The sequence below is a fragment of the Xiphias gladius genome, chromosome 18 (assembly GCF_016859285.1).
Source record: "Xiphias gladius isolate SHS-SW01 ecotype Sanya breed wild chromosome 18, ASM1685928v1, whole genome shotgun sequence".
Taxonomy (NCBI): domain Eukaryota; kingdom Metazoa; phylum Chordata; class Actinopteri; order Istiophoriformes; family Xiphiidae; genus Xiphias; species Xiphias gladius.
In genome coordinates this window covers 29,186,709-29,213,645 of record NC_053417.1, presented here as the reverse complement: position 1 = coordinate 29,213,645, position 26,937 = coordinate 29,186,709, and the positions used below count along the sequence as shown (strand labels likewise).

The window sequence follows — 26,937 nt, the reverse complement described above, 5'->3', positions numbered from 1 at the left end:
GAAACGAGACTGAAACAGTTGTGGTCAGTGATATCTGGATCAACCTATTTTAGTGCAAGCGTCTGTAGTCGAGACAAAGCAGGACGGATGCAGCATAAATATGTGACAGAGTTTAGAGTCAGTGCGGGGACGTTTGCGTAGAAACCGACGGAGCAATGCACAAGTCCAAACCTTCAGCCTCAGCCGGACCTTGTGTTTGGTGTTTATTAGCAAATGTTAGCATGCTAACAGAGGAAACACTAAACCTGCTAAACATCAGCATGTTAGCATGCTGACATTAGCATTTAGCTCAAAGCACTGTTGTTTTCAATGTTTGTTTCAATAGCGTGAATCCCTTTACAAAAGGCCTAGGCCTAATACTTGTCATTTCTACTTTGGTTTTACTGTTTTCTTACGGAGTTTATTATTTTTTTATTGTTCTTAATCTCCTCTGATACTTCTGTCATCATTATAATGCTGAATTTCATGCCATCTGTATATTTGCACTTTAATGTAGCAGTGTAAGGTGCTTATTTACGTTGGCATACAGGTGATGCATCACAGAAATCAGACCAGCTTCGTTTCCTTGTTCTGTTTCTATATGATTCATTATTATTAAAACAGAAAAAGCTTTAAAACCCTTTCAAAATTAATTGTGAGATTCCATTTTCAATTTTAACTTTGAATGAATCATTTAAAGACTAAAATAAGTAAACAGACGTATTAATAATTCCTGTGCTTGTAGAAAGGCGTAGCAACGTTTCTGTTCTTCTGTGGAAGAAAAAGCAGCTCGATCGGGACCAGCTGCGCGCAATGAATCACGGGAAACCGGCGGACTCAGGTATCCACCTGCAGCGACCAATCTCCTTTCAGTAAACCTTCCGTCTCTGATCTGCCCGTGTCGCCACTTTCCTCGTCGCTGAAGCCGCCGGTCTCCTTCCCCGAGCCCCGGTTCGGCTCCTCCGGTAATAGCCCCGACGCCGACCCGGTAACAGTAGCGACACTCAGGGTTAGAAACCGACGATACAGTTTCAGAACCCGCGTCTCCGCCACATTTCGGGTCCTACCCGCCACAGGGAGACACCTGTCGCTGCTCACCTGTCGCTGCTCACCTGCTGTGGCCATGGCGGCGGGACGGTAATGGCGGCGGACCGCAGAGTTCACCGGTGAAGACGAGATAAGAAGGACAACCGGGACCCATCGGCATCATGGATTTACTGGATTCGGGGCAGAAGTTCAGTCCGGTTAAGGTGAGTCCGGTACCCGTAGTATCGACCTCACTGTGACGTCACGGCCCGGACAGGTTTTTCAGTATCACCTGAGATTAAAAACAGAACCACGAGTAAGTGGTTCCCGTTTCAAATAAATGTGATGAAAGCCTCGGTGATAATCCCGAACAGACTCTTCTGTTCCTATTGTCTGTACTGGTTTCCACAGCAGGCTTCACTGGTTTAAATGGTCCGTAGTATGTCTTACAGCTACTATGACCGGTTTCTGATGGTTTCTGATGGATTCCAGTAAAACATTTCAAGCCTCAGACATAAAACAAACTGTAAAAATGACCATGATGCTTAGATGCAGATTTCACTCTTTACTTGTTCATTTGGTCGATTAGTCGACAGTTTGAACGAGCTGAAACTATTAGTCAAGTAATTCGTTAACGGTTTGGCAGAAAATTAATTGGTAACAGTTTTAATAAAGGAATAATATTTAAAAACACATTTAAGACCAAAAACAATCAAACAAAAAAATGAACTGGCTCCAGCTTCTTAAATGTGAATATATTCTGCTCATAGTAAACTGAATATTTATGGGTCGGTCAAATCAAGACATTGAGATATTTTCTGACAGACACTTAAAGTTAAAGGTACAGTTAAAGTTAAAGGTACAGTTAAAGTTAAAGGTACTGGTTTTCATCCTACTTTCACCCCGATTTGCCAGATGTGAGAGGATGGATGCGAGTTTCATCTCAGGCGCTTGTTGTGTCTGGGGAAAGACCCGACAGCTATCCAACATCTAAAAAACCAAGTAAACGTAATTGCAGATGCATCCAAGACGCATTCAAGAGGGATTGAAATCCACCTGGATTCCAGTCCTACATGTCATCTCATTTCAAGTGTCTCGTATCGGAAACACTTCACAAATCTCCCCCTCACCCACGCAAGTCACTGACTGAACCATCAGGGCTAATTTTGGGGCTCAGTGTCTTGCCCAGGAACGCGTACTAAACTGGGATTGAACCGCTAACCGCTCTACCTGCTGAACCGCAGCCATTACCGATGTGATTTAATGCGCTTTAGTTTACACCGAGCCGCATTCACGCGTCCGCATTAGTCAGATCAAACGTCTGGTTGCATCTGACGTTGGGTCCCCTTACGCCTCTTGGGCGGATCGGACAGCTGTCCGATATTAAAAACGCCAAGTGTAAATGCAACCAAGACAGATCAGAGGCAATTTGAAATCCACCTCAGGAGGAGGTTTGAGGCTCATTCCAGGCAGAAGCCGAAAAGGTGTGAATGCGTCTGTCTCTCCAAGACACATACATAATCTTCACCCCTCCCACGTGAGACTACGTCAGCAAGCCGCCTGTGGGAATACACACAAGGCAGATTCCTTCCCATACTGGCAGCCGAGGAGACTGGAAAGAGAGGGAATCTAGCCATCGTTCTCGCCGCCGCACCAAACCCTCGGGTTTTCGAGGGCTACAGGTAAATTTGGGGACGTCCCTGCTCCAGTCCAGAGGGTGGCGCTAATGCACCTGAAGCTGTTTGGTAACCCACGAAAATGCAGTAAGAAGAAGAACTTACAGTTGGCTGGGTTACTAATAGGTTTCGGTCCTTCTCCTGTGATTTTGGTTGCATCTACGTTTGTTTATTTTATATCGGATAATTATCTGCCTAAGAATCATGAAGTGGCAAAGGGTAAATGTGGTATAAATAGGCCTCCTGGGTTAGGAACGAAGACCTTAGCCTAGCATACAGACTGGAAGCAGTGGAAGCGCTAACTAAAGTGAAAACAAACCCACCTTCCAACAACCACAAATCCGTCTGATTTGCAGGTGTAGAAATAGAAATGTAAAAAGCAGATTTCAGTGGCGTTTAGCATTGGGGCTGTTTGTGGACCAGCAACTGCTGTGGAGTTGTGGGGAGCTGCCTGCAGCTTTGTTTCTAAGGTAAACTCCAGGCTGACAGTTTGGTGGCAGAGCATTGACATCATACCGCATAACAGGGTGTGGATCCACTCTTCAAAACACTGAATCTGTAGCCAGGAGTCTGGAGGGTGCGGGACACGACATGCTGACATGTCAAGTATCCGCAGCAAAGACATTCCTGTCCATCAACACCCTGTTTCACTTTGACGCAGTTGAACAGGTTCACATGGAGAGCAGCCAGAAAACTGACTGAGAGTGTGTGTGCTCCCTCACACATGACACACACACACACGGATGATTTGAGACCTGCAGTTTGGGTTTATCACACAACACCAGGGCTGGGTATTGTCTGAAACTTGATATGAAACCTACCTGAGTTTCAGTACTGATACCAAAGCCAACAGCTTTTATTACCTCACTCTGAGATATGTAAACATGCTCCACATGTTTTTTTCATTTATGAAAAGGTGCCTCAGTCCTCTAGTGTTAAATGTTGTCTAAACGAAAGCAGCCATGCAAGAACTCTGCCTAAATAAATGACAATGGGGAACAATGTATGTCTGCAACATTTTGAATCTCTCGTTACTTGACACGACGCCACCCAACACAAAGTACAGCCGAGGCTGATGGGAATGTCATTAGCTCTGCAGGTCATAAACCAAAGTATTGGATAATGTGAAATTTTGGGTTGAGGGTGGCGCTACATGAAAAGTAAAACGATCACCAAACCCAGGAGGATGCATCCTCTGGGGAGCACGAATGTCTGTACAAGATCCTGTAGCAATCCATCCAGCAGTTGTTGAGATATTTCAGTCATAACTGCGACTTAACAAGCAGCGTCCACCAAGAGTGTAACAGCTGAGCAAAGATAAACATATGACTATGTACCTACAAGTATTTTAAAAAAAATCCAACGAAGAAAAACACGATACTGGTCAGAGTTTTTCAGTAAATTGTAAAGAAGTATACACTAGTGCATGGGTACAGAGCGCAAACAGTCCTGGAATAAATATTGAATGGGTATAGCAAAAATACTTTATATACATAACAGTAGGTGGTTATGTAGAGTATATGCATGTGGACATGTCTATATACAGTATGTACAGTTTGCTTAGATATATATTTGACAGTGATGGAAGATATGTACATGTTATTGCACAACGTGTACTTTGAACAGTGTATAGTTTATAATTAGAAATAAATACTAAATGTATTATTGGCCATCGAGGCCGACATTAGAAGTAAAATGCATCATTGAGAGGTGAAGCTCTTTTAGACAGAAGTTCTCAAGCTACATTGTTAGAATGAAGATGGAGGTTTTCCTGTTGACTTCAGGATAATCGGCAGAGTTGTCTTGAAGCAGCATGCAGTGATCGTTGGAGCATCTTAAAGGGTCAGTTTGCTCAAATTACACACAAACAAAAAAGCCTACTCCTGGTGGTATCCGGAGGAAGTTGTAGAAAATGTTCCAGAACGTTTCGCCATTATTTGACCAGGTTTTGAGACATCTGATCGCTCAGCATTGAAACATTAGGATTTAAATATGTTCCGAAACAGCAGCGCCTCCTTCCGGGAACAGCTTCCCTGTTTCTCTGTGTAATCCACCAGAAATAGTCCCGGTGAAAACTGCTGACGGGCGTGTTCAGCGCTGTCAGCGTTTTGTTGGCGCGACCGACAACAGCGAGCTAACGCTGATGTTTTCACAGTCAACACAGTTCAGAGGTGAGATTCCGAATATCAGCAGTGAGCTGGAAGATGTGGTGGTGCACTAGCAAGACCAGTGGCGTTATCTTAAAGACACAAATGGACCAACGCTTACAACCCCCCCCCTCCCTCTCTGTCAGCAGGATGGTGACTGGGATACCGCACTTCAGTTCCTGCCGGCCACAGACCCCAAGCAGTTGGAGAAGAAGCCGGGCCGCAGAAGGAGGCTGTGGATGGGAGTCGGTCTGCTGCTTTCAGCCGCCGCTCTGGCTCTGCTGACCGGACTGCTGGTCTGGCACTTCCACTGTGAGCTGATTTCAACAACCTGTATGCTTAGAGGCAGCGTTGCCAGGTTTGACGGAGAAAAAGAAAAAGTAGCCCAGTCAAAGCCTAGAAACCACCCGACCACTGCAAAAGTGGCATGATTTTAAACTTTTTATTATTTTTTGTGTCTATCCAATAGACTGTGTGTATGTACAGTATATACATATATGGAATATGGGATTAAATATCAGTATAAATATAAATGAGTCTGTTGGATAATGTTACATAAACATTAAAACATTTAGGAAAAGTGAAGGACGCCTAATTAGCTACTAGCAGTTCCTGTTCGCGGTCCTCCCTTGGATGTTCAGACGAGTGTCACCGGATCACTGTGACATGAAGGAAAGTTAAAAACATGAGGGTTCTCAGGCAGGTTCTGCAGTGGGAAGGCCGCCAGAGACACCGGCGTCCTCGGGAAGTGAGAGTCGCACTGAATCTAAAAATAAGCGCCTCACGTCCGTGTCTTCACATCGTCTGAGCTCTGACTGATTTTTGACACTAATTGTGACAGTCTCTCTGAGTGTTTTACAGTGTCCCACCTGAACGTCCTTCAGGAGCTGTGTGTCGCTGTGTTTTTAGATCACCTGTATACACCCGCCCCCCCCGTCACAGTGTAAACCTCTGGAATATAGACGAGCTTTCTGTGGGTGGAAACTGCCCTAATGCTACACAAAGTAGCCCAAGGTATAACAACCTGCCCAGGTCAAGTTTTCCAGCCCAGTTAAAGGAAAAGGAGTCCAGCAGGGTGGAAAACACAGGGAGACGGTATGTAGAGCGTTTTCACAGTAGCAGCTGCCTGTATGACCACTACGCTGAAAGACCAGCAGTACACTCTGTCTGTGATCAGTCTGCTGCCGAATGTGGAGCTGTAAACAAACATTTAGCTGATACGTCGTCGTCTCTTTGAGGCTTAATCAAATAAAAAGCTTCAGCTTACATTGCAGGCAGAAACTGTTAGGGCGCTGGTGTGTTTTCATTGTTCTGTCTCTGTACACCGACACACATTGGATGGGAAATGAAATCATCACCGTGAGGTGGAGAAGGGCTGACCTTTAGCTTGAGTTTTCTTTTTCCTGAAGGGAGGGTAGTCTCACACATCTGGATCCCTGTCTGTTCTTCCACAGAGCAGGGCTGCTGGTTATTTTCATTACTGGTAGTCTGTCAGTTATTTTCTGAATTAATCAGTGAATCGTTAGAGTTGGTAAAATGTCAGAAAATAGTCAGAAATATCTGTGATGTCTTCAAATTTCAGTTTATAGTCAACAGTCCAAAGCCCAAAATATTCAGTTCACAATGAAATAAAACAGAGAAAAGCAGCAAATCCTCGCATTTCAGAGGCTGGAACCAGAGAATGTTTTGTGATTTTGCTTGAAAAATGACTCGAGTGATTCGCTGAATATCAGACTAGTTGCCGATCAGTTTTTCTCTCGATCAGCTGATCAGTTCATCTACCAAATTGTTCCAGTGCCGGTGCAGGGCTCCGATCCTCCGCGTCTTCTTGCTCCTGAAACCCACCGGGGAGCACAGCTGCACACGGCCGCCTCCCTGTCGCCTGCCTCTCGGCGAGCAGCGCTGTTCACCTAATTACCCACAGCGAGTAACTTTGATGTTGAACAGGTCCCTGTTTGGCAGACCTGCCGAGTCTCAACACGACTTGCAGTGCGACTCAGGCATCGTCAGTTAATTCTGAAGTAGAATCGGTAGAACGCAGTAGAATCCACCACGTGGTCGTTACGTCCGTGCGGCTGCGGCACGGCCCAACTGCGAGGAGCAAATGCTGTGGACGCCGTGAATGTCACAGAGCAGTGACTGAAGGGCTGGCGTGATCACGTGATCTGAGGAATTAAACACATGCGACGTGTTTGTTAGAGCTCAGGGAAACGGACTCTGGGTTTTCATGACAACACCGAATGTAAACAGGACTGAAAACTCCACAGGCCACCTTTTAAACTAGCTGTACACCATCTGAAATTCTTTATTAGTTGTTAGTGGGGAAAGAAAATGGGCGAACAACGAAGGACTAACAGACCCACTGTCCGTTTCTCTCCCTCCCTCCTCCAGTACGCAGTGACGTCAGGGTGAAGAGAGTTTACATCGGCTCGATGGGAATCCGTCACCAGCGCTTCCTGCCGGCGTATGAAGATCCCGGCAGCCCTCAGTTTTCTAACCTGGCCACTCTGGTCCGCCAGCAGGTGAACACTTCGCACAGTCCCGAAGCTTCACGGGAGTTGGCAGGCTCCACGTCTGAGCCGTGCTATTCGTGTCGACTCTGGCCACTTCTGCTTTGTGGCTTCCTCTGTTCCGTATCTGAGCACTTGCTACACCACAATCAAGTGACATTAGACAGATGTGATAATATACGTGACCTTTGTCTCTTCCAGCTGAAACTGATTTACTCCAAGAACTCTGTGCTGACCAAGTACTTTAAAGACTCCACGGTCCAGGCCTTCAGGTATGAGTCATACCCCACACTTCCAGGTTTTATCAGTGATTTAGAAACTGTTTAACACTTAACTGAACAATAAAACCCCTCTTCTCAGTTTGGAGGGTTTGCACAGTCATTTATTACCAGTTGACTTAACTTCCTGACCAACACCAACTGTGGAAATCCGGGTTTTATGTACCTCACTGTCTCTGGCAGTCTCCGTCTCCGTGGGGTTTATATGTAACTCTCGTACGGAGATCAGGAGAGACCCAGAGCAGCAGGTGGGTTTCGGATTGTGAATATGTGAAGGGTGTGTGTTAAAGCTGACACGAGGCATTACGATGCTCTTTAAAGGACACGGCTGGCGTTGGAGTGGAACGTGTAGAATGTGAGAAGCACTGAGGGGGGTGGGATTACCTGAACTCTGCTGTCTCGCATGATCACATCAGCCAAACCTCCACGTAGTGTGGAGCAACAGCAACCTAAATCACTTACCAGAGCATAACTGCCTGTAAGACCACAAACTGCATTTCTGTTAGTGCCAGATTAAACAAATGATATACAACGTGTTAATCACTGAGCGCTAGAGGGGCTGGTATGTGGGTTTCTGCGCTTGGGACAGAGCCAGGCCAGCTGTTTCCCCCTGCCGCCGGTCTCTATGCTAAGCTAGGCTAACCCAGTCCCGTCTCCAGCTCTGTAGCGAGCACACAGGAGACTGGGATCCATCTGAACATCTCACTGTCTGAAAGCAAGAGAATACGAGGACTCCCCAACATGTTGAACCCGTCCTTTAAGAGAATTTTACACTTGTAGCCGTAAAGTCTTCTCCTGTTGTTTCCCGTGCTGTAGTGAGGGAGATGGCGGCAGCGACGGCGTCATTGCCTATTACCAGTCAGAGTTCGACGTCCCCGTCCCCCAGCAGACTTCACTGGACGAAGCCATCGAGTCTCTGGAGCAGCCGGCAGGAAGTCAGCAGGGCCGGCAGGGACGGATGCTGCTGAAACCCACCGACGCTCTGGACGTCAACAGTGTCATCTCACGAGGTCTGAGAGCTCAAAGAGTCACATCAGCCACAGAACTGGATCTTTACAGGGAAACTGGTTTAGAGGATAATTCCGGATCATTCGTGTCTATCGGCACTAAAATCGTACACTCACAACAGGTTCACCTCTGCAAATATAGTATCAACAAAAACAAACAGAATAAACCAATACAAAATTAGTATAAAGAAAATACTGTATTTAAAGTAAATAAAACAAATCAGAGTCATTGCATATAAGCCTTTAGTTTTCACAGTTTGCAAGTTCGGGAAGTGTGTGAGTGAGTCCAGGAAGCAGTTTAAGCAGGAACCGAGGGCAGTAAAGAAAAGAAACAAGATTAATGATGTTCATGTTCTTGACATCATTTCATCCGTAAAAATACCAAATAGTCGAAGTTCAGTTTGAGCTGAGTTTCTGTATTGTCTGTTTCAGATACAGCCCCAAATAAATGAGTTAGAAAGTTTAATCTGTTTTACAGAAGGAACATGAGGGACAACATTTAACCTTCGGAACTGCATATCTGACATTTTGTACTCACCAGTTTAATGTCTGAGATCTGGGACCACGGTCAGACGGTAAAAAGCCGCCCGTCAGATTATCTGCTCGTGCTTCTTTATCCGCGCGTCTCAACAGAAAATGATGGCCGAAACCAGGCGAACTGGAACGGCCCTGAGAGAGCGCAGACCTCCGCCAAGGCCAATGTCAAACAACACACACCAGACTTCAGAGAAAAAACTTGATGGGTTCCTCCCTGGCCCAGGTCCCGTCCCTCCGCCGAGTTCACTGCAAATCAGTTCAGTAGTTTTTTGTTTTTTTTTTTGCCTGTGAGATCCTGCTGACAAACAAACCAACCAACAGTCACGGGTGAAAACAGAACCTGCTTGGCTCAGGTCACAACACCCGAGTTCTAATAGAGTGGAATCATCCTTTTATTTGGAGAAACGCAATATACTTATTGTTACACGGAACATAATCACTGAATCACAGAGTGTAGGAAGCTGTTGCTCTATGTGGGGAAAATCAGGTTTTTCACTTCTGCACAAACCCACAGACAGTAGCTTTGTTTTCACCCGTAACTTAACGGGGATCTCCACTGTCCCCGGTTCTACTTTTGTTTCCTCTGAACTCCCAGATGGATTTCAGAAGCCACCAGCAGATGGCAGAGTTGCAGCACAAAGGAAGAGGACACGCACTGTCCAGCAAAGAAAACAGACCTTAAAATAGAAAAAGATACAAGGTGTGTCGCAACTTGAAAAGGATGAAATCCTCTGCCTCGTGACACGATGGATTCAGCAGGAACACAATCAAGTGATCGTGTGTGTGTAGTGCAGTAACTATTACATCGGCCAGGCTCTGAAATACACGGATTCTGGTCGGCTGAAAAGAGCAAAAGTAAATAAGAAAAACATAGCGGGCTCGTTCTAAATGCAGAACCCCGACTGCATCAAGCGTTTAAGGAAACATGTCAAGTTCTGTTGGACATCCACGTTCTCTGCTGCACCAAACCAGAAACAACATGAGTGTGATGAACAGATCTCCACAGATGGTTGTCACTTTTACCTCATTCCCGAAATGGTTGTAATGAACCTGGAGGGAAGGCCTGGTTTCTGGCTTCTCTGCCGGCAGGCCTCAGAATACCACGAGGTGAGCGTGAAGCTGTGATGCTTGATGCAGAGCAGTTCCGTCACATGACCTTCTGAGAACTGCTGTTGGCCGGTTCAGCGCTGGCGGGCTGTGGTTAGACCTCAGTTATTGGGGAGACAAATCCTTCTGAGACGGTCAAAACCAGATCATCTGCCATCCGACCGGAAGAATCAAATCCGGGAGCTCATGACGACACAGTGGGGAGACTATGAACTGTCCAGCTGCTGTCATCATGTGATGTTTTGTTCTGCTTTTGACACCGTGGCAGATTGACAAACACGTCCCACCTTCAAAACCAGTGTGACACTGAGACCAGGCCTTGTTTGCGGTGGCCACGTGCTTTTCCCTTTTCACGTACATCTGGCAGCGCTACTTCTGCTTTAAAACGTGGATCCTGTGTTCTCTGCTTCAGGGCAGATAAAAAACACGTGATGTTTCAGAGAAACCTGGACCGTGTTGTAGAATTGATATTATTCTGTTCACTTGCTGCCTCACTGAGGGACAAGTTAACATTACCATAGAACTGTTTGCTGACTTTGTATTTCACAAAGTCATCGAAACTTTAACCCTTGTCCGCCCTTGTTTTTTCCACCCGTGGTGTCGAATCCAAAATACTTTCTGACGTTAACGGCGCAGCTCGCCCGTTGCCTCCAACAGCAGCGGGTCAGACGGACAGCGCGCGTTGGGAAGGCCTCGCGCCAACGTACACATCAGGAATTGTGAATCCAAACGGATCACCACAGATCAAATGTTTAACTTTTCCTACACTCAAACAGAAGTTCAGACTCTGGATGAAAAGCGACAGCTATAGTCTGCTTAGCTGCTGAACCTCACTCGGTTAGATGGTTGTAATCCTTATTTACTAGAAGTTACTATTGGCTCCCACGAACGAATCTCCTCAGACCTGCTTCCCTACCAAGAATTTCTGAGGACCACTTCATACAGGTTTTACAAGCTGCTCTCCGACTGAGTACAGCCCCGGGTGAGGAGTACTGATGCGCCTGTTTCGATCAGCGATGGGTGATCGGTTGCCGCTGCAGTGCTCAGTAACTCTGTGTGCTATGGCCGAAATGACACCTGCTGTGTTTTCTCCTTTTGTGCAGCATTGTGGCGAAGAGAAGAGCCAGAATACAAAACTTGCTCTGCCGATTTTGAAATTTAGTTTGAAGACATTGAGGGTTGACGCATGGTTTGCAAAGCACTTGAGCTCCTAACGTCTGTAAATACCGTGAAACTTTTATTAGCAAAATAATGTTTTAACACAGATTCTTTTCCATTTATCTTTCTTTCACAGCTATAGATCCGCGCATGACAAGGACTTCTTTATTTGGTAAGAACTGTTCATTCTTATTTGTGAAAGTTTTTTTTTTTTTTTCTTTTTTTTCTTTTCAAGTAAAAGTTTAATTGAATTTTTAAAAATACTCATACAGTGATTTCACACAAAATGCGTTTCAAAACAGGCTCCAATAAAAAAGCCAATTTGAAAGCCAGTGGTCGTTTAATGTACTAATTCCCCAAGACACCGAAACTCATTTCATCTTGAACATTATTGTGAAATATTTTGAAAGTGTGTAAAACAGAACTTTTATGAATGAAAATCCTTTTAGAGGTCTCTGTCTTTGTCTTAACTTTATACTGAGAGTTTTGTCATTAGATGAGGTGTCAGGTTTGTGTTGGGATTCTTGTTTTACAGCCAGACTTCATTCTCGGTTTATTTATTTTTTCTCACCATTTTATTTTCAGTGAGGAAGTCCTTCAACGTCCACGTCAGTAAAGCGGGAATCGTCCAGTCTCCGGGGTTCCCAGACTCTTCATACCCGCCGAACGTATACCTGCAGTGGAGTCTTCGGGCCGACCCCGGCCACCGAGTCCAGCTGGACTTCCACACTCTGATCCTGGAGGACGACTGTCAGCAAGACTTCATCAAAATCTATGACTCCTTGGCTCCGATAGAGCACCGCGCTCTGACGGAGTGAGACAAACTCGTACTTTTACCACATTTAAAGTTTAAAATTTTCTGTGTTTCAGTTCATGCTGAAATCATGGGTTGATTCATAGATTAGAAACTTAAGTGGATACACTCACACAGGTGAAGTAAATCTGCATCAGTCTTTTCAAATTCAGTGAAATTTAACACACACACATACGCAAAAAATATGGAACATAGTCCAAAATGTATGCAAGATATCAGCAGATATTAATTTTTTACATAAACACATAACAAACGTTTGTGATAAGGATCCCTTATATATCCAGTTTTTAAAGAACTGGATCCATCATATGTAGTTTGAGACATTTTACAGTGTAAAAATACGTCTGTCAGCGCTCTCTGGTGGACAAACTGGGTAATGGAGACAGTCTTTCTAAATTCCTGCGCACATTCTGTGTGACATGATGTTTTTTATGGGCTGATATATCCAGAAAAAGCTGGCGGGGGGGTTACGGTATTCTTAAGCCGCCCCTGCTCTTTCGTGAGGATTTGTGTGCCAATTTCTCATCTGACCGGGGGCTTTACAAAACATCAGGTCTGAGTCAGAGAAGAGGAGGAACAGAGTGTTTTGGTAAGAGCGAGCTCCCAGCGGACACAGGTACCAACCGTGTCTTTGTGTTTCTGTGGTCTCTCTTCAGACAGTGTGGATACCCTCACAGCTCCCTCTCCTTCCTGTCCTCTGGAAACGTCATGTTGCTGACTCTGGTCACCAGCGAGGAGAAGAACTTCCCCGGCTTCAGAGCCAACTACTCTCAGATCCCCCTGACTGAACAAAGTACGGCAGGAAACACAGTCTAAACAGCAGTCGAGGTTGTTAGCATTCTTGAGATTAGTTCGTTTTTGTCAGAGGCAGGTAAAAAAAAAATCTCACCACAATCACAGACATGTTGACTCGTTGGTGAGGAAATGTGAAAGTAAAACTTGACACTGAGCTTTTTGCAGCATAAAAGCCTAAAATTGTTCTAGTTGTGTTACAGTACTTAATCTCCTCAGCCCATCTTCTGTCCGAAGTTTTCTATCTTCCGTGATCATCGTAGGATCACATTATTTCAGTGTCATCTCTGACCCCTGACCTCTCTACTATTGATTTGCTCGTGCAGTTAAAAATCCAGGAGTGGACGTTGATTGTAGCTCAGATGAAGTGTGTGTGTGTGGGGGATATAATCTCCTGAATATCTAAAGTGTGAACTCGCTGTCTTGTTGTCCAGAGTGTGGAGGTACACTGACTGGAAACAAAGGCTCCTTTTCGTCACCTTTCTTCCCCTCCAACTATCCTCCGCAAACCACCTGTGTCTGGAACATCCAGGTAAGTCTGCACTTTAGTCCCACATTTTGTTGTGTTAATGAGAATAAGAAGGAAAGCTTTGCTAACGTCCTCCTAATGGCTGCAGCGTTCACTACGCTGCAATTAAGAAAAAATGACGTATTCTCTGTTCTTAGAGCATCACCAGTAGTGGAGCAGAAAGTATAAAGTTTGTCCTCAGGGCAGCGCTAGGGAGATGTCACGGGCTCATTAAGATCTGCCGGTATTTTATCCTCTGGAGAGCAGGAGTGTGATAAGGACACTTTGGTACTAAAGGAGAGGTCAGGAGGTTACCAGAATTAGGATCCATCCTCTGGGAAGGATGAATAACCATGGAAAAGTTCAAAGACACGGTCAAATAGTTGAGCTGAGGCCTTGTGGCTCCTCTGCTGGGGCAAGATATCCTACATAGTTGTATTTTTATCAGTATTTCCATGGATCGTGTGAAAGGAGTCGCTCACAGAGAATTGTCACCTGACGATTTGCAGCTTCTGTAAGCTACAGAAGCTACAGCTGTTTTCATCAAACAAGCATCGTAGACTGTCCACTACCTGCTCAGCAGCAAACAGCAGACACTCAGTCAGAGACAAGCTGGTGAACTTAGCGGAGCATTTAGCAGCCAGATGTTTCCCTCAGGAGCTGGTGGAGACCAAACTGCCCCCAAGTGACAAAAATATCAACTATAGCTGCTCAGAGAAATATATTTAATCTACAGTTCGTTGGTAAACTGAACATTGAAAAGTTAATCAGTCGTATCCAACATTCTGTTTGATTTACAGAGGATTAAATTTACAGACATGCAGCACACCCAGTCTTTAACGATGCATATCTCATTTTAGAATTAATTTCATTTTTGTAATTCTAGTGTTTCCATTGTCTGTCTTTTTGTTGTTGTTGTTGTTGTTGTTGTTTTTATTGGTTTTTGTTTTTTTGTTTTTTTTTTCAGGTCCCAGAGGAAAAATTTGTGAAGCTTCAGTTCAACAAGTTCTTATTGGGAAATCAAAGTAACAAGTGTCCCAATGATTATGTTGATGTCAACAATCAAAGGTCAGCAACGTTTGTTCCGGCTGGTTTCTTATGCAGCTTCCTCCTAACACTTCTCTGTCATCCATGCTCATTAGGACTTGAGACTCTGATTTGAACATGATTTCTGTAACTTCGAGAAGACTGACTTGGACTCGAACACTGAGATTTTAATACTTGACCACAACTTTGACAATGACAGCTGTAGCCAGCAGAGCATGTGACTTAGAGACAGCTGTTAATTTAGATACGACCGTGGTAAGTCGGACAAGACTGCAGTGACTGACATGACTGAGGAAACTGGGACGTGATGTCATTGACGTGTACTTGGACTCAAAGACACGGACATGACATTAATGATTCATGGGCTCAAGATGGGACTAAATCATTGTGTTGCAAGTCTAAAGAAAGTGTCAAGTTTTGGATAATAAGTCCCAAGTCAAAGCCCACGTCAAGAACAATAAGGGCCAAATAAAGTCCCAAGTCAAGACCAGGTACACAAACGTTTAATGTCACTGCCTGAATCCGATTACTGAAGACATGAGACTTGTGACTTTTTTTTACTTGTGAAACTCGATGGCTCACAAAGTGAAGATCTGACCTGTCTCTGACTGTGATTTCACATTCGAACTTTGATGACTTGAGACTGAAGGTCTGGCTACTTGTCTACTACACTGGTTCCTCATGAAGTTGCTCTAGAGATAGAACCACTTTGCTTAACAGCATTGCCTGAATCTGCTACTTTCCTGTCTCTGTGTGTTGTAGACTCTGTGGCAGAAAGTTAAAAAGCCCAGTGATCACCAGCCAAAGCAACACGATGACCATCAAGTTTAACTCAGACTCGTCCTACGTTGACCAGGGTTTCACTGCCGAGTATGAAGCCTTCGTCCCAACCAACCGTAAGACTGACTTTTTCAATGTAATTAAAAGACCATTGCCGGGATTTATATTGTTTTCGCCCAACAACTGCACACTCTTGCTACTTTCTCAAGCCTAACTCGCGTTTTAAGATTGGTTCCCTTCCTTCACAGCATTTTGTGTTCACTGTCTGTTTGGTGTTGTTGATCAGCTTGTCCAGGAAGGTTCCAGTGCACCAACAACCTGTGCATCAACAAGACTCTGCAGTGTGATGGCTGGAGCGACTGTGGAGACGGCAGCGACGAGGAAGAATGCAGTGAGTCCAAACCCTGAATGATCAAACATAAAACACCTGTGGATACGTGTTGTTTTAATAAAGTACAAAATAATCCCAACTCCAGGTCCACGTACGAGCTTTTATCAGAGCTTTTAATAACATTTCATATCCGGCTGCTTTAAGTACTAACTACAGCACCGAATGTGGATCAATCCGCCGCTAAAAATAGTCCACCAAAAAATGCTATGTTTCCTCCTGTTTGTTGGATTAAAAACTACAGCAAGCAGCTGTTTTAGGAAGATTGCTGAGAATTAAAGAAAAAAAAGAAAACTATACATTTATGAGGTGTCTTTAATGATTTACGTCTTGAGTAGGAACCAATGAGCTTGGAGCTGAGAGCCACTGGCAGAGGAGGGAGGTCAGAAAGTATTAAGACACGCACTGTAAAAAATTGTTGCTTTTTCTTCCTGTTCCTGCTCAGAGTGCGATGTCTCTCAGATAAAGTGTAAAAATGGACGCTGTAAACCAAAACTCTGGGAGTGTGATGGGTCTGACGACTGCGGAGACAACACGGATGAAGAAAACTGTGGTGGGTTTAACTGAACTCTGAATAAATACAACCATTTGGTAAACGCCCAGACACAAAGACATTTGTGTGGATGTCTGTTGCTGTATACAAAGCTGGATTTATTAAAAGTGGGAAAGGTACTGTATTTGCACTTCCGAATTTAGGAAAAATGATAAAATAGGCCTTAATAAACCAAAGCTCATTGTCATGGTTTCCTTTCGTACTGAAGTTCAGGCAGTTTCCTAAGTGAAGATCTAACTGCTGGCGATGTTTCTTTTTTTTCTATGTAGTAAAATGTAAACCGGGAGAGTTTTCCTGCAGAAATGGTCGCTGCATCCCAGAGAAGTCGAGGTGTAATGGAAAAGATGACTGCTCCGATGGATCCGATGAGTCTAAATGTGAAAAATGTAAGGGAAAACCTGGTCTCTCAAACAGTTCCACTCACACAGACACATCAAGGAATTGACCACTGAAAGCAAATGACTCTACAGTGAGATTTGGTGGAAGAGGCTCTGTTGTGCTGAGAGAGCTGAAACCCTGTACTAAACACACACGGGAATATCTGACCCCAAGTAAAGTCCAGAATACCGACACCGCGGCACATAAAGGAGCAGGGTGGGGTGGCGGAGGGACCAGTAGCGGCAAACAATGCTGGCACGAAGGTATCAGCAGAGTAACTGTCCGGTTACAGTGATGTTCTGGAGTGGACATACATTTTTGGCACCGACGGACAACGTGGGTGCTGTAAATGTGATTGAGACGGGCACCGAAAAGGCTTCTTTACATCCCTTGAGTTTCCAAAAGATTGACGGGCAGTTTTGAGTTCATTGCTGTGGGTTTGAATCAGCTGGATCCATTTTTAGCGCCAGTACAGACGTTGTGTGTCTCCTGTCATTCAGCTCTGGTGCTGCAGCAGTGTTCAGAGTTCACCTTCCGCTGCAGGAACGGACGCTGCATCAGTAAACTCAACCCAGAGTGTGACGATGAGGTGGACTGTGAGGACGGCTCGGATGAGGACGGCTGCCGTACGTTTCCCGAGCACACGCACGCACACACACACACAAGCAAGAACACTCACTCGGACACGAACGCACATACAGCTGACTGCAGTGTAAAGTCGGTAGTGATTTGCGTATGTCTCCATGTCTGTGTTTCGCAGATTGCGGGACGAGGCCGTACCGGAGCTCTCGCATCGTGGGCGGTCAGGCGTCGCGGGAGGGCGAGTGGCCCTGGCAGGTCAGCCTCCACGTGAAGGGCACAGGTCATGTGTGCGGAGCGTCGGTGTTGAGTAGCCGCTGGCTGCTGACCGCCGCTCACTGCGTCCAAGACAACGGCCCAAACAGGTAGGAGCTCCTCCATGAACTGTCGGAGCGGGGCGTTTGACCAGTTCCCACCAAATCCAAGTCCTCTCCTTATCAGTTATGAGGGTAAACGAGGCGATACGGATAAAAAGGATGTCTGTCTTATACGAATATATATCATCATTTGTAGGTACAATCATATCTATATATATATAGAGAGAGATATAGAGATAGATATATAATATATAAAAACTGCTGCTCTTCTTAGTTTTTCGGTGCAGTAAGCTTGGAACCGATCAGTCATCACATCACAACTCCGCTGACAGACAATAAATTAAGCTGCTCCCATATTTTACTGGCATGAACAGATGTGGCTTTCAGACTTCTTCTTAAACTATCAAAGCAAAAGTAAAGGGGGCAACAGACGTTTGTGCAGGTGCAGTTTTTTCTGACAAACGCTTTTCTACGGAAAGTTTATTGCTTAGCTTTGAATTGCCCGTTGAATTGTGTAACATTTTCATAACTTCATATGTCTGCAATACTGAGGTGAGGTAGTGATGTTGGCCTGAAAAAAGAACCAGCCGTGACTGGCGGTTGAATGATGAGCTAGACTGAGAAAAGGAGGCAAATCCTTTAGTATTTTAAGTCTATGAATATGATGTATATGCACTACATGTTCCAAGTAAATTGAATGCTGTATTATATTTAAGTGTCAGTCATAAACTGTATCTTTATCCTTCCGGGGGGAAAAGTAAAAGTAAGGTAACAGTTTAAATAATGATCCCAAACATTTGCTGGTTACAGCTTTAAACCTCCATATTGATTCATATGGTCTTAACTGTGTTCAGACGGACCCCGAAGGGAATGTTAGAGGCGGAGTGATTGCTGACGTGTTGAAAATGTTTCACCCCGAGCGAGAAATTTGAGCGAATCCCGGCGCCTTTTCAGCCTGTTGCATAAATGTACAGAGACGAGAGGAAAAGGGTGAGAGACAGAAGGTTAGCAAAGTGGTGCATTGGCTGTTTTGGGCGAATAAACACAAATGGTCTAGCCCCCCCCACACACACACACACACACACACACACACACAAGCAAGAACACTCACTCGGACACGAACGCACATACAGCTGACTGCAGTGTAAAGTCGGTAGTGATTTGCGTATGTCTCCATGTCTGTGTTTACGCAGATTGCGGACGAGGCCGCACCGAGCTCTCGCATCGTGGGGCGGTCAGGCGTCGCGGGAGGGCGAGTGGCCCTGGCAGGTCAGCCTCCACGTGAAGGGCACAGGTCATGTGTGCGGAGCGTCGGTGTTGAGTAGCCGCTGGCTGCTGACCGCCGCTCACTGCGTCCAAGACAACGGCCCAAACAGGTAGGAGCTCCTCCATGAACTGTCGGAGCGGGGCGTTTGACCAGTTCCCACCAAATCCAAGTCCTCTCCTTATCAGTTATGAGGGTAAACGAGGCGATACGGATAAAAAGGATGTCTGTCTTATACGAATATATATCATCATTTGTAGGTACAATCATATCTATATATATATAGAGAGAGATATAGAGATAGATATATAATATATAAAAACTGCTGCTCTTCTTAGTTTTTCGGTGCAGTAAGCTTGGAACCGATCAGTCATCACATCACAACTCCGCTGACAGACAATAAATTAAGCTGCTCCCATATTTTACTGGCATGAACAGATGTGGCTTTCAGACTTCTTCTTAAACTATCAAAGCAAAAGTAAAGGGGGCAACAGACGTTTGTGCAGGTGCAGTTTTTTCTGACAAACGCTTTTCTACGGAAAGTTTATTGCTTAGCTTTGAATTGCCCGTTGAATTGTGTAACATTTTCATAACTTCATATGTCTGCAATACTGAGGTGAGGTAGTGATGTTGGCCTGAAAAAAGAACCAGCCGTGACTGGCGGTTGAATGATGAGCTAGACTGAGAAAAGGAGGCAAATCCTTTAGTATTTTAAGTCTATGAATATGATGTATATGCACTACATGTTCCAAGTAAATTGAATGCTGTATTATATTTAAGTGTCAGTCATAAACTGTATCTTTATCCTTCCGGGGGGAAAAGTAAAAGTAAGGTAACAGTTTAAATAATGATCCCAAACATTTGCTGGTTACAGCTTTAAACCTCCATATTGATTCATATGGTCTTAACTGTGTTCAGACGGACCCCGAAGGGAATGTTAGAGGCGGAGTGATTGCTGACGTGTTGAAAATGTTTCACCCCGAGCGAGAAATTTGAGCGAATCCCGGCGCCTTTTCAGCCTGTTGCATAAATGTACAGAGACGAGAGGAAAAGGGTGAGAGACAGAAGGTTAGCAAAGTGGTGCATTGGCTGTTTTGGGCGAATAAACACAAATGGTCTAGCCCCCCCCACACACACACACACACACACACACCTCGAGGCGCTCGTTTAGCTGATGGTCAGAGTAAAAGGGCATTTTACACAGAACAGAGTTTTTAGGACAGTTCATCTCCGTGTGAGTTAAAAACGTCTCACTAAAGGAAACAATATAACTACGAGGCAAAATTTCTCTCTTTTAGTTTGCTGGTGGATTTTTCCCGTCTTTGCTCTGTGTTGATACAGATTCAGCCAATCACAACAAGCGATGTCACAATGGCAACGGCTAGAGCTAGATGACGGCGGAACGAATCACTACGTTGGTCTTACTTGTCTTAGGTGGAGATACTTTCCGTGACTCTTGAGTCGCTTTAAAGTCTTTCCCCGGCGGGTGTGAGCTCTGACCTCTCGAGTGTGTGTTGGTGCAGGTACTCGCAGGCCGACCAATGGCAGGCCTTGTTGGGTCTGCACGTGCAGAGTCAGACCAACGAGTGGACGATGAGGAGGAACATAAAGCGGATCGTCGCTCACCAGGACTACAACCGCTTTACCTACGACAATGACATCGCCCTGATGGAGCTGGACACCGAAGTCGCCCTCAGCCAGAACATCTGGCCCATCTGCCTGCCCTCCCCCACCTATGACTTCCCAGCGGGCCAGGAGGCGTGGATCACTGGCTGGGGAGCCACCAGAGAGGGAGGTACTATAACCCACCACGCTGAAACTTGCAGCTCCTTTCTTCCAAAAGTGATGTGGTTCATGTTTTTAAGTTTATTTAAAATAAAAATAGTGAGCTCGACCACCCACAGAAACCGCAGCGGCATCAATAAAACATCCAAAAGTCCCGCCCGCTCTGTTTGATTGACAGGTGATAAACACGGCGGCGATGGCGGCGAAGCAACTATGATGGAGATGTATGAAAAACTCAGGCCACAAAGCTTTATAGGGCAAATAAACAGTTAAACTATGAGACACAACAATACATTTTTATTAAAAAATAGGCACAATAATAAAGGTAAAACAAGATATCGGAAAATTTAAAAGTAAAATGAGATAATTCAATAAATCACTTAAAAATTAATTAGTGGAACTTTCACAAGGTTTAAGTAGTCGAGTTCTTTTAAAATATTTCAAGAAAAATATTTGTATGGCTGTTTAAACCCTGACATCTAGTGGATGAAAAGTGGGTCTTTGGAGCCCGGTGACATTAAGTTGAATATCTGCTTTTAACAGATCTGAGTTCAGGGGTTGGGATACTCCAGCACCAGCTAGGATTAACTAGCTGCTGCTAATTCTGTTTAATGTTGATGCATTTAAACCTGTTTAAACAGAATCAGCTGCAAACGTCAGCTACTTTCCAATAACGTCTTGTTGTCCGTCAGGTGCTGCTGCGACCATCCTGCAGAAGGCAGAGGTTCGGATCATCAACAGCACGGTGTGCAAGAGCCTGATGAGTGACGAGGTCACAGGCCGGATGCTGTGTGCCGGAGTCCTCAAAGGGGGCGTGGACGCCTGTCAGGTGCAGACAAATCACACGACTTATTAACGCACAACACACATGACAATGCATCTACCAACTTTGAACCCGACCACTTAAGTGACAATAAATGAACCAAAACTTGTTTTCCCTTTTGTTTGCAAAAGGCCTGTGGGATTGTCCATTTCAGGAAGTTACAAAATTGTTGGACACAAACTGTAGAATAAATGTAAAAAGTGGCATCAAAGGCTCAATCACTGGAAGTTCCATCTAATAACGTCCAGTATTGGCCTTAATTAATTGGTTTAGCTCCCTCGACTTTGCTAAATTAAGTTGGTTTCACTTGTGTTTTTTGTGAGCAAATTTTTTTTGTTCCGGTGAAAGGGTGGACAGAGTTGGGAATATTACATGTCTCATATTTACTCAAGGTGAAAGAAAAACATTAATTATAAAAATAATCAACCTTCAAACTGTTTGAGAGAGCACTGATTGTAACCTCTCTTCCCTCATTGACCCAAGCTGTGGAGAGTTCCAGTGAGCAGATATCTAAATATCCTCATAGCCACTGGTTCATACTCAGAATATCTGGAGGCTTCCACCTACATGGTTTCACGTTTTAATGAACTGCTCCGATAAACTAAACCCTACAAAGGTAGCTTATTTAGACCATAATTGGACTAAAGCAGGACCAATGCCGACTCAGGGGGAGCGGGGGGGGGTTTCTTGTGTGAACTGCTGAATCCGTGTCCTTTACTTTAAACCCAGGATTCAGTTTCAGCTCTTTTTGACTTGAGGCGTTCCAACCGCACGCCTACTGTGTCCCCCAACCCCCTTGTTAAAACACTTGACGCAACTGAAAACACTTGCTGTGTCGGATCCCCGGCAGAACGAATCCCTGCTGACTCCTGAGCCGGTGCCGCTCTAACTTTCCTCTCCGACCCCCTCAGGGTGACTCCGGTGGTCCGCTGTCGGTCACCAGCTCCGGGGGGCGGGTCTTCCTGGCTGGCGTGGTGAGCTGGGGCGACGGCTGCGCTCGCAGGAAAAAACCCGGCGTCTACACCCGAATTACCAAATACCGCAGCTGGATAAAGGGGAAGAGCGGAGTGTAGCAGCAGAGCAGCCGACAGGTTCTCCGGATCACGGGTATTTCTCATGGATATTCATGACTGGAGGAGAATTTTGGCTGTGATACTTTTTCGTTTTCTCTCAAGACAGAATAAGATTATCAATATTCCCATCAGAATCAGCAACCTCGGCTGCTCTCCGCCTCCACCTTGGGAAAAACACTTTTCCCAAAAGCTACATATCATTCAGTAAATACATCAGACTTTTGTGTAGATGTAAACTCCAAAGAATCCAGTGTCTATAACCGTGATCGTGTCGGGAACCAGGGACATTTTTAGGTGAATTTTTTGCTATGAATTACTTTCATTTTTTAATGAAACACTTTGTGTGTTCCTCTTGAAACTTACAGTAGCTGCCTTGTAAATAATGAAATATGCTCTGAGTTTACATACAGTCGAACCACAAATGTTCTCAGAGCTCATTATTACAGTCTTCTCTTTGGTCAAACAGGGTCAGTATGTTTTTGGTCTTAACTAATATCAAACTCAAACGCAGTTTCGCCACAACTGTAGTCACCTCTCTAGTAGTTACGCACTTTTGGGCAGAGCTGGTATCAACAGGTGAGGGTGAGGTCTGTCACACACTCTGAAAATAAAAGGTTCCATTCAGGGCCTTGTTCTTCAACCGTGATTTAACTGTTCATCCTCACCAGCTGACTTGGCTCCTAAAAAAACACACGTAGAAGTTTTATTGGTTAATGAGCGAATGCAAAATTCCAAATCAATATGTATGAAACATTTCTAGCAAACCGAGTTCAGTTGTCAATCTTTCATATGTAATTTAGCTAGAATTTATGAAGCTGGCTCAGATTTCACCATACCTATTCCAACTGTATACATTTTATACTTGTAAAATTTATGGATTCAAAATGTCACATTTTCATTTTTTAATTACAAATCAAAAAATGTAATTGAATATATTTCTTGTGATAATTTCACCAATAGATTTTGGATGATTTATCAATGATTTATCATTTGCATGTTTTTCAATGAAAATAACAATTACATTTCATTTTTCATTTTTCATTTCCTACAATACAAAGGAGTCATTGGTATCTGAAAATTAGGCCTTGGATCAGTTGTGGATCAGCTTAAAAATCCAGTCCCTTGTCAAAAAAAATAACAATTAGATCAAGTTATCCGTGTGTGAAGAACAGGGCCCAAGTTCTTGTGTCATCCTTTTCCAGCAATTCACCCAGAGAAAACGTATAAAATAACCTCTATATACCAAGTATCCGAGTCTCCAAACAAATCATTAAGGAGCTCCTCAGGGAGCCACCCTGGGTCCTCTAGGGATTCGCAGACCACAAGTTAGATACCAGGTTTCATCCAACTGTTTTACCATGTTGTCAATATTCAAATAGAGCAACAGAGCTATAGCATATTTAAATTGCCCTTAAATGTTCCTTGAAGCTCTCTTGTTGGTGCTCTCCAAAATTTGCTTTACACTACAAAACACAGACGGAGGGCACTGATTTTTTTTTTTTTTTTTTTTAATTTATTTATTTTGTTAAATTTATTTATTCCCCCTAAGCAAACAAAACAAAAACTTTGCAAAAAAAGTTGCAAAACCTTGAGAGGGAAAAAAACGGATTAGACTTTGGTGTTAGCCAATATTCAGTAGTTAGTAATTTAGCTCAGTTTTAGAAGACATATATGGTCTTTAAAAAAAAATTGTATTTGCATGAGTTATTAGGCTACATTAGAGATTTTTTTAACAAAATTTCCGTCTTTGCCTTGTTCTCTGTTAAAGTTTGAGCAGCACTACCTTAAAGCAGCTATTTTTGTTACAATTCTTGTTTTTTGTATTCATGTTTTGCATTCTTTGCGGTGACACGTATTCTGCTGATGTATTTATTTGTACAGTGTGTTATATAACAGCTGGGTTTTTTGAGTTACTTTCACATCAGTCCTTGCTTTTATCCTGGTTTATAGTTTTCAGTGTGGGTTGCAGGATTGTGAACAATTCATACAGCGATATCAAAGGATGGAACTCGTAGTTGCAGCATGAATGAACTGTTAGAATTAAAGTCAGTTATTTTAATGATCTCAGATATTGGTGCAGATTTCTTTGCTGCGGCAGCATACGCACAACTGTGGAAGGAATACAGAGCCAACTCTAACGTGTCGCTCTCTTTTTCTGTAGGCCTGATTAAGATGTAGTTTAGTTTTGTGGGTAATTTAAATTAATTTTAAAATTTAACAGACACAGGTGTAGGTAATCATGATTGTAATGAACTCACTTTTTCCTGTGGCTGAAACCAGCCAATGCTCAGGCTGCAGATACTTGTATGAAGTCTAATTTATACAGTATAGAAGTAAACGAAATTTTCTTGTTAATTTGAATGGAATGTAATGTTTCCCTTTTGGGAGTAACTGTCAAATCTCATGCAATATAAACATTCACACAAAGCGGCTCTGGTCTCGTTTCTTTGAGTAACTGTAAAATGAACTGATACAGTACAACAGTCTCCGACTACAGACCACGTTCACATACAGCTAATACACGTTGGAGGAAACAGGCCAAACAGTGGGGACTTTTTCAAAACATTAAGTTGGAACAAACGATCGCGTAATTAATTAGAGCGAATTGATTCGAAAGCAGCCTTCGTAGCCTCATCCTAATCCTCGTTGTAGAGCTGACATCTCTTCATTCACAGTGACTGTCAGCGATACTGTAAGATACATTTTACAAAGTCAGCCAACAGGTTCACCTTTATCCACGATTGGTCAGTCAGTGGTGATGAATCCAACATTCATCTGTCGATGGTCAGTAAATGCCTCCCTCCCTACAACGTGTGTTAGATACAGAAGCTGAGAGATGTTTGTATTGTGGCTCTGGACGGGTGTAAAGCCACAGGTGAAGCAGATGGTTAGAGTGTCGACAGTGACGTAAGCAGGACTTAAAGCGGGCCGCAACGATCCGGGACGGCATTGCAGCACCTTCGATTAACAGGTAAATCAATCTTATTTACCGGCCCTCTCTGTGTGCCTGTGGTTCGTGTTTCTGAAACCCCAACCCCCTAGCCCCTGACCTAAACCAGATTCTAACCTGAACCCTAAAACCAAGTCTTACCCATCAAACATCCCTTTGAAGGTGTGACGAACGGGGCAAAATGTCCTCACAGTGATGGTTGTCAAACACAACCATAGACAGACACACAGACACACACACACTGTCATAAATTCTGTCTTTATATTGGCGTACACGCTGTGTAAAGCATCTGAGGAGGGGTAATATTTAGAAGTCGCTCTGTATCCAGATGCCGCACCTCAGTGCTTGTGGGTGAAAGAAGAAGAAAAAAAAAAGTGCAGCTGCTGTGAATAAATCACAAGAAGACCTGCACTGTAACCTGGCGCAGGTCAGAGCTGAGTCCACGGTCCTGCTGTGTAACCAGAGGTCACTCAGTCCGTAAAGACAGACCGAGTGAGCAGCCAAAGTAAAACAAACGCACCAGTCCTTTTAAAGGTTAACATGTATTTTCAACGTTTTCTCATTGTGCACAGTGAACTTTTCGGACTAACTGTTTCTGTCTGTGTCTGACTGTTTCTCTGCAGCAGCGGTGGGACCTAACTACATTTCTTCAGCACAGTTTAGAGGTACTGGCACCTCAGAGGAGTATTATCATGTCCCGACTCTTGTGCTCTGCTACAGTCACGTGACCGTCTGACTCTCCGTCCGTCGACAACCGTTCATCCGATCGTCTGCAGACTGAGGACCCGGGGACTGTGGAGTTTTTTTGGACGAGCGGTTCTGCAGAAAGCTCCCAACATTGCTTTTCGACATGTTACTTGAGCTGCAGAAAAAGGCGGAGCTACACCACGTGTTCGGATCAACCACGTTGCGAGGCGTAAACAGGCCCATTTCTTTGTCCTGAATCAACCAGGAGAGGTTCATACAGAGAGCACTCTCTCCCTTTTTACCTCTATGTCCAGACCACTTGTATTGACTCGTGTTGGTCTTACCGTCTTCTGTTCCAAGACGACTCCCACAAACTGAATTCACTCACCAATACATTTTATTTGTGTGATCAGCAATTTGTGCAGCTTGCATCTGGTCATCTCTCTGTTTTGAAACCCTCCTTCCTTCTCTTTTCCGACAACAGCAAGACTTTCACTACCTCCCTCTTTTACCTGACTAAGTCTTTTAGGCTTGAACATTACGTTAATTTCAAATGGCCGCATTTGCCCACAAGCTTTTCTTCCATCGCATTTCGCCTTCACTTACTCTGATAGGGGTTCCATTTTATTTATGTAGCGCCGAATCATAACGGAGGTCATCTCGGGGCGCTTTTCATGTGGAGCGGGTCCAGATAGTTGTATTTACAGAGACCCGACATTCCCCCACGGGCAAGCGCGTGGAACAGAACCCGGCTCGTGGTGGGTGGCCGTCCGC

At 44.3% G+C, this 26,937-nt stretch overlaps 1 protein-coding gene and 1 long non-coding RNA gene across 3 annotated transcripts; one reads left to right on the top strand and one right to left on the bottom strand.

The window, feature by feature from the left end:
- The first annotated feature begins 802 nt into the window (after positions 1-802).
- Positions 803-23,079, top strand: LOC120803752 (suppressor of tumorigenicity 14 protein homolog). Of its 2 annotated transcripts, none has more exons than XM_040152607.1 (19): positions 803-1,229; positions 4,978-5,140; positions 7,220-7,350; positions 7,540-7,610; positions 8,433-8,626; positions 11,562-11,597; positions 12,011-12,239; positions 12,896-13,032; positions 13,466-13,563; positions 14,507-14,607; positions 15,349-15,482; positions 15,653-15,757; positions 16,200-16,307; positions 16,577-16,693; positions 17,186-17,311; positions 17,446-17,629; positions 20,369-20,640; positions 21,323-21,459; positions 22,365-23,079. In XM_040152607.1, exons 1-19 carry the CDS (start codon positions 1,188-1,190, stop codon positions 22,524-22,526), a joined length of 2,547 nt encoding a protein of 848 aa, XP_040008541.1. In that variant the 5' UTR covers positions 803-1,187; the 3' UTR covers positions 22,527-23,079. The 2 variants fall into 2 exon arrangements, with proteins under 2 accessions (XP_040008541.1, XP_040008540.1); XM_040152606.1 differs by having other exon boundaries at positions 4,975-5,140.
- Positions 21,354-26,937, bottom strand: LOC120803753. The gene is made up of 3 exons (XR_005709377.1): positions 26,770-26,937; positions 23,078-23,206; positions 21,354-21,452 (listed from the first exon to the last, which is right to left on the bottom strand). It is a non-coding gene; the product is annotated as an uncharacterized LOC120803753 (long non-coding RNA).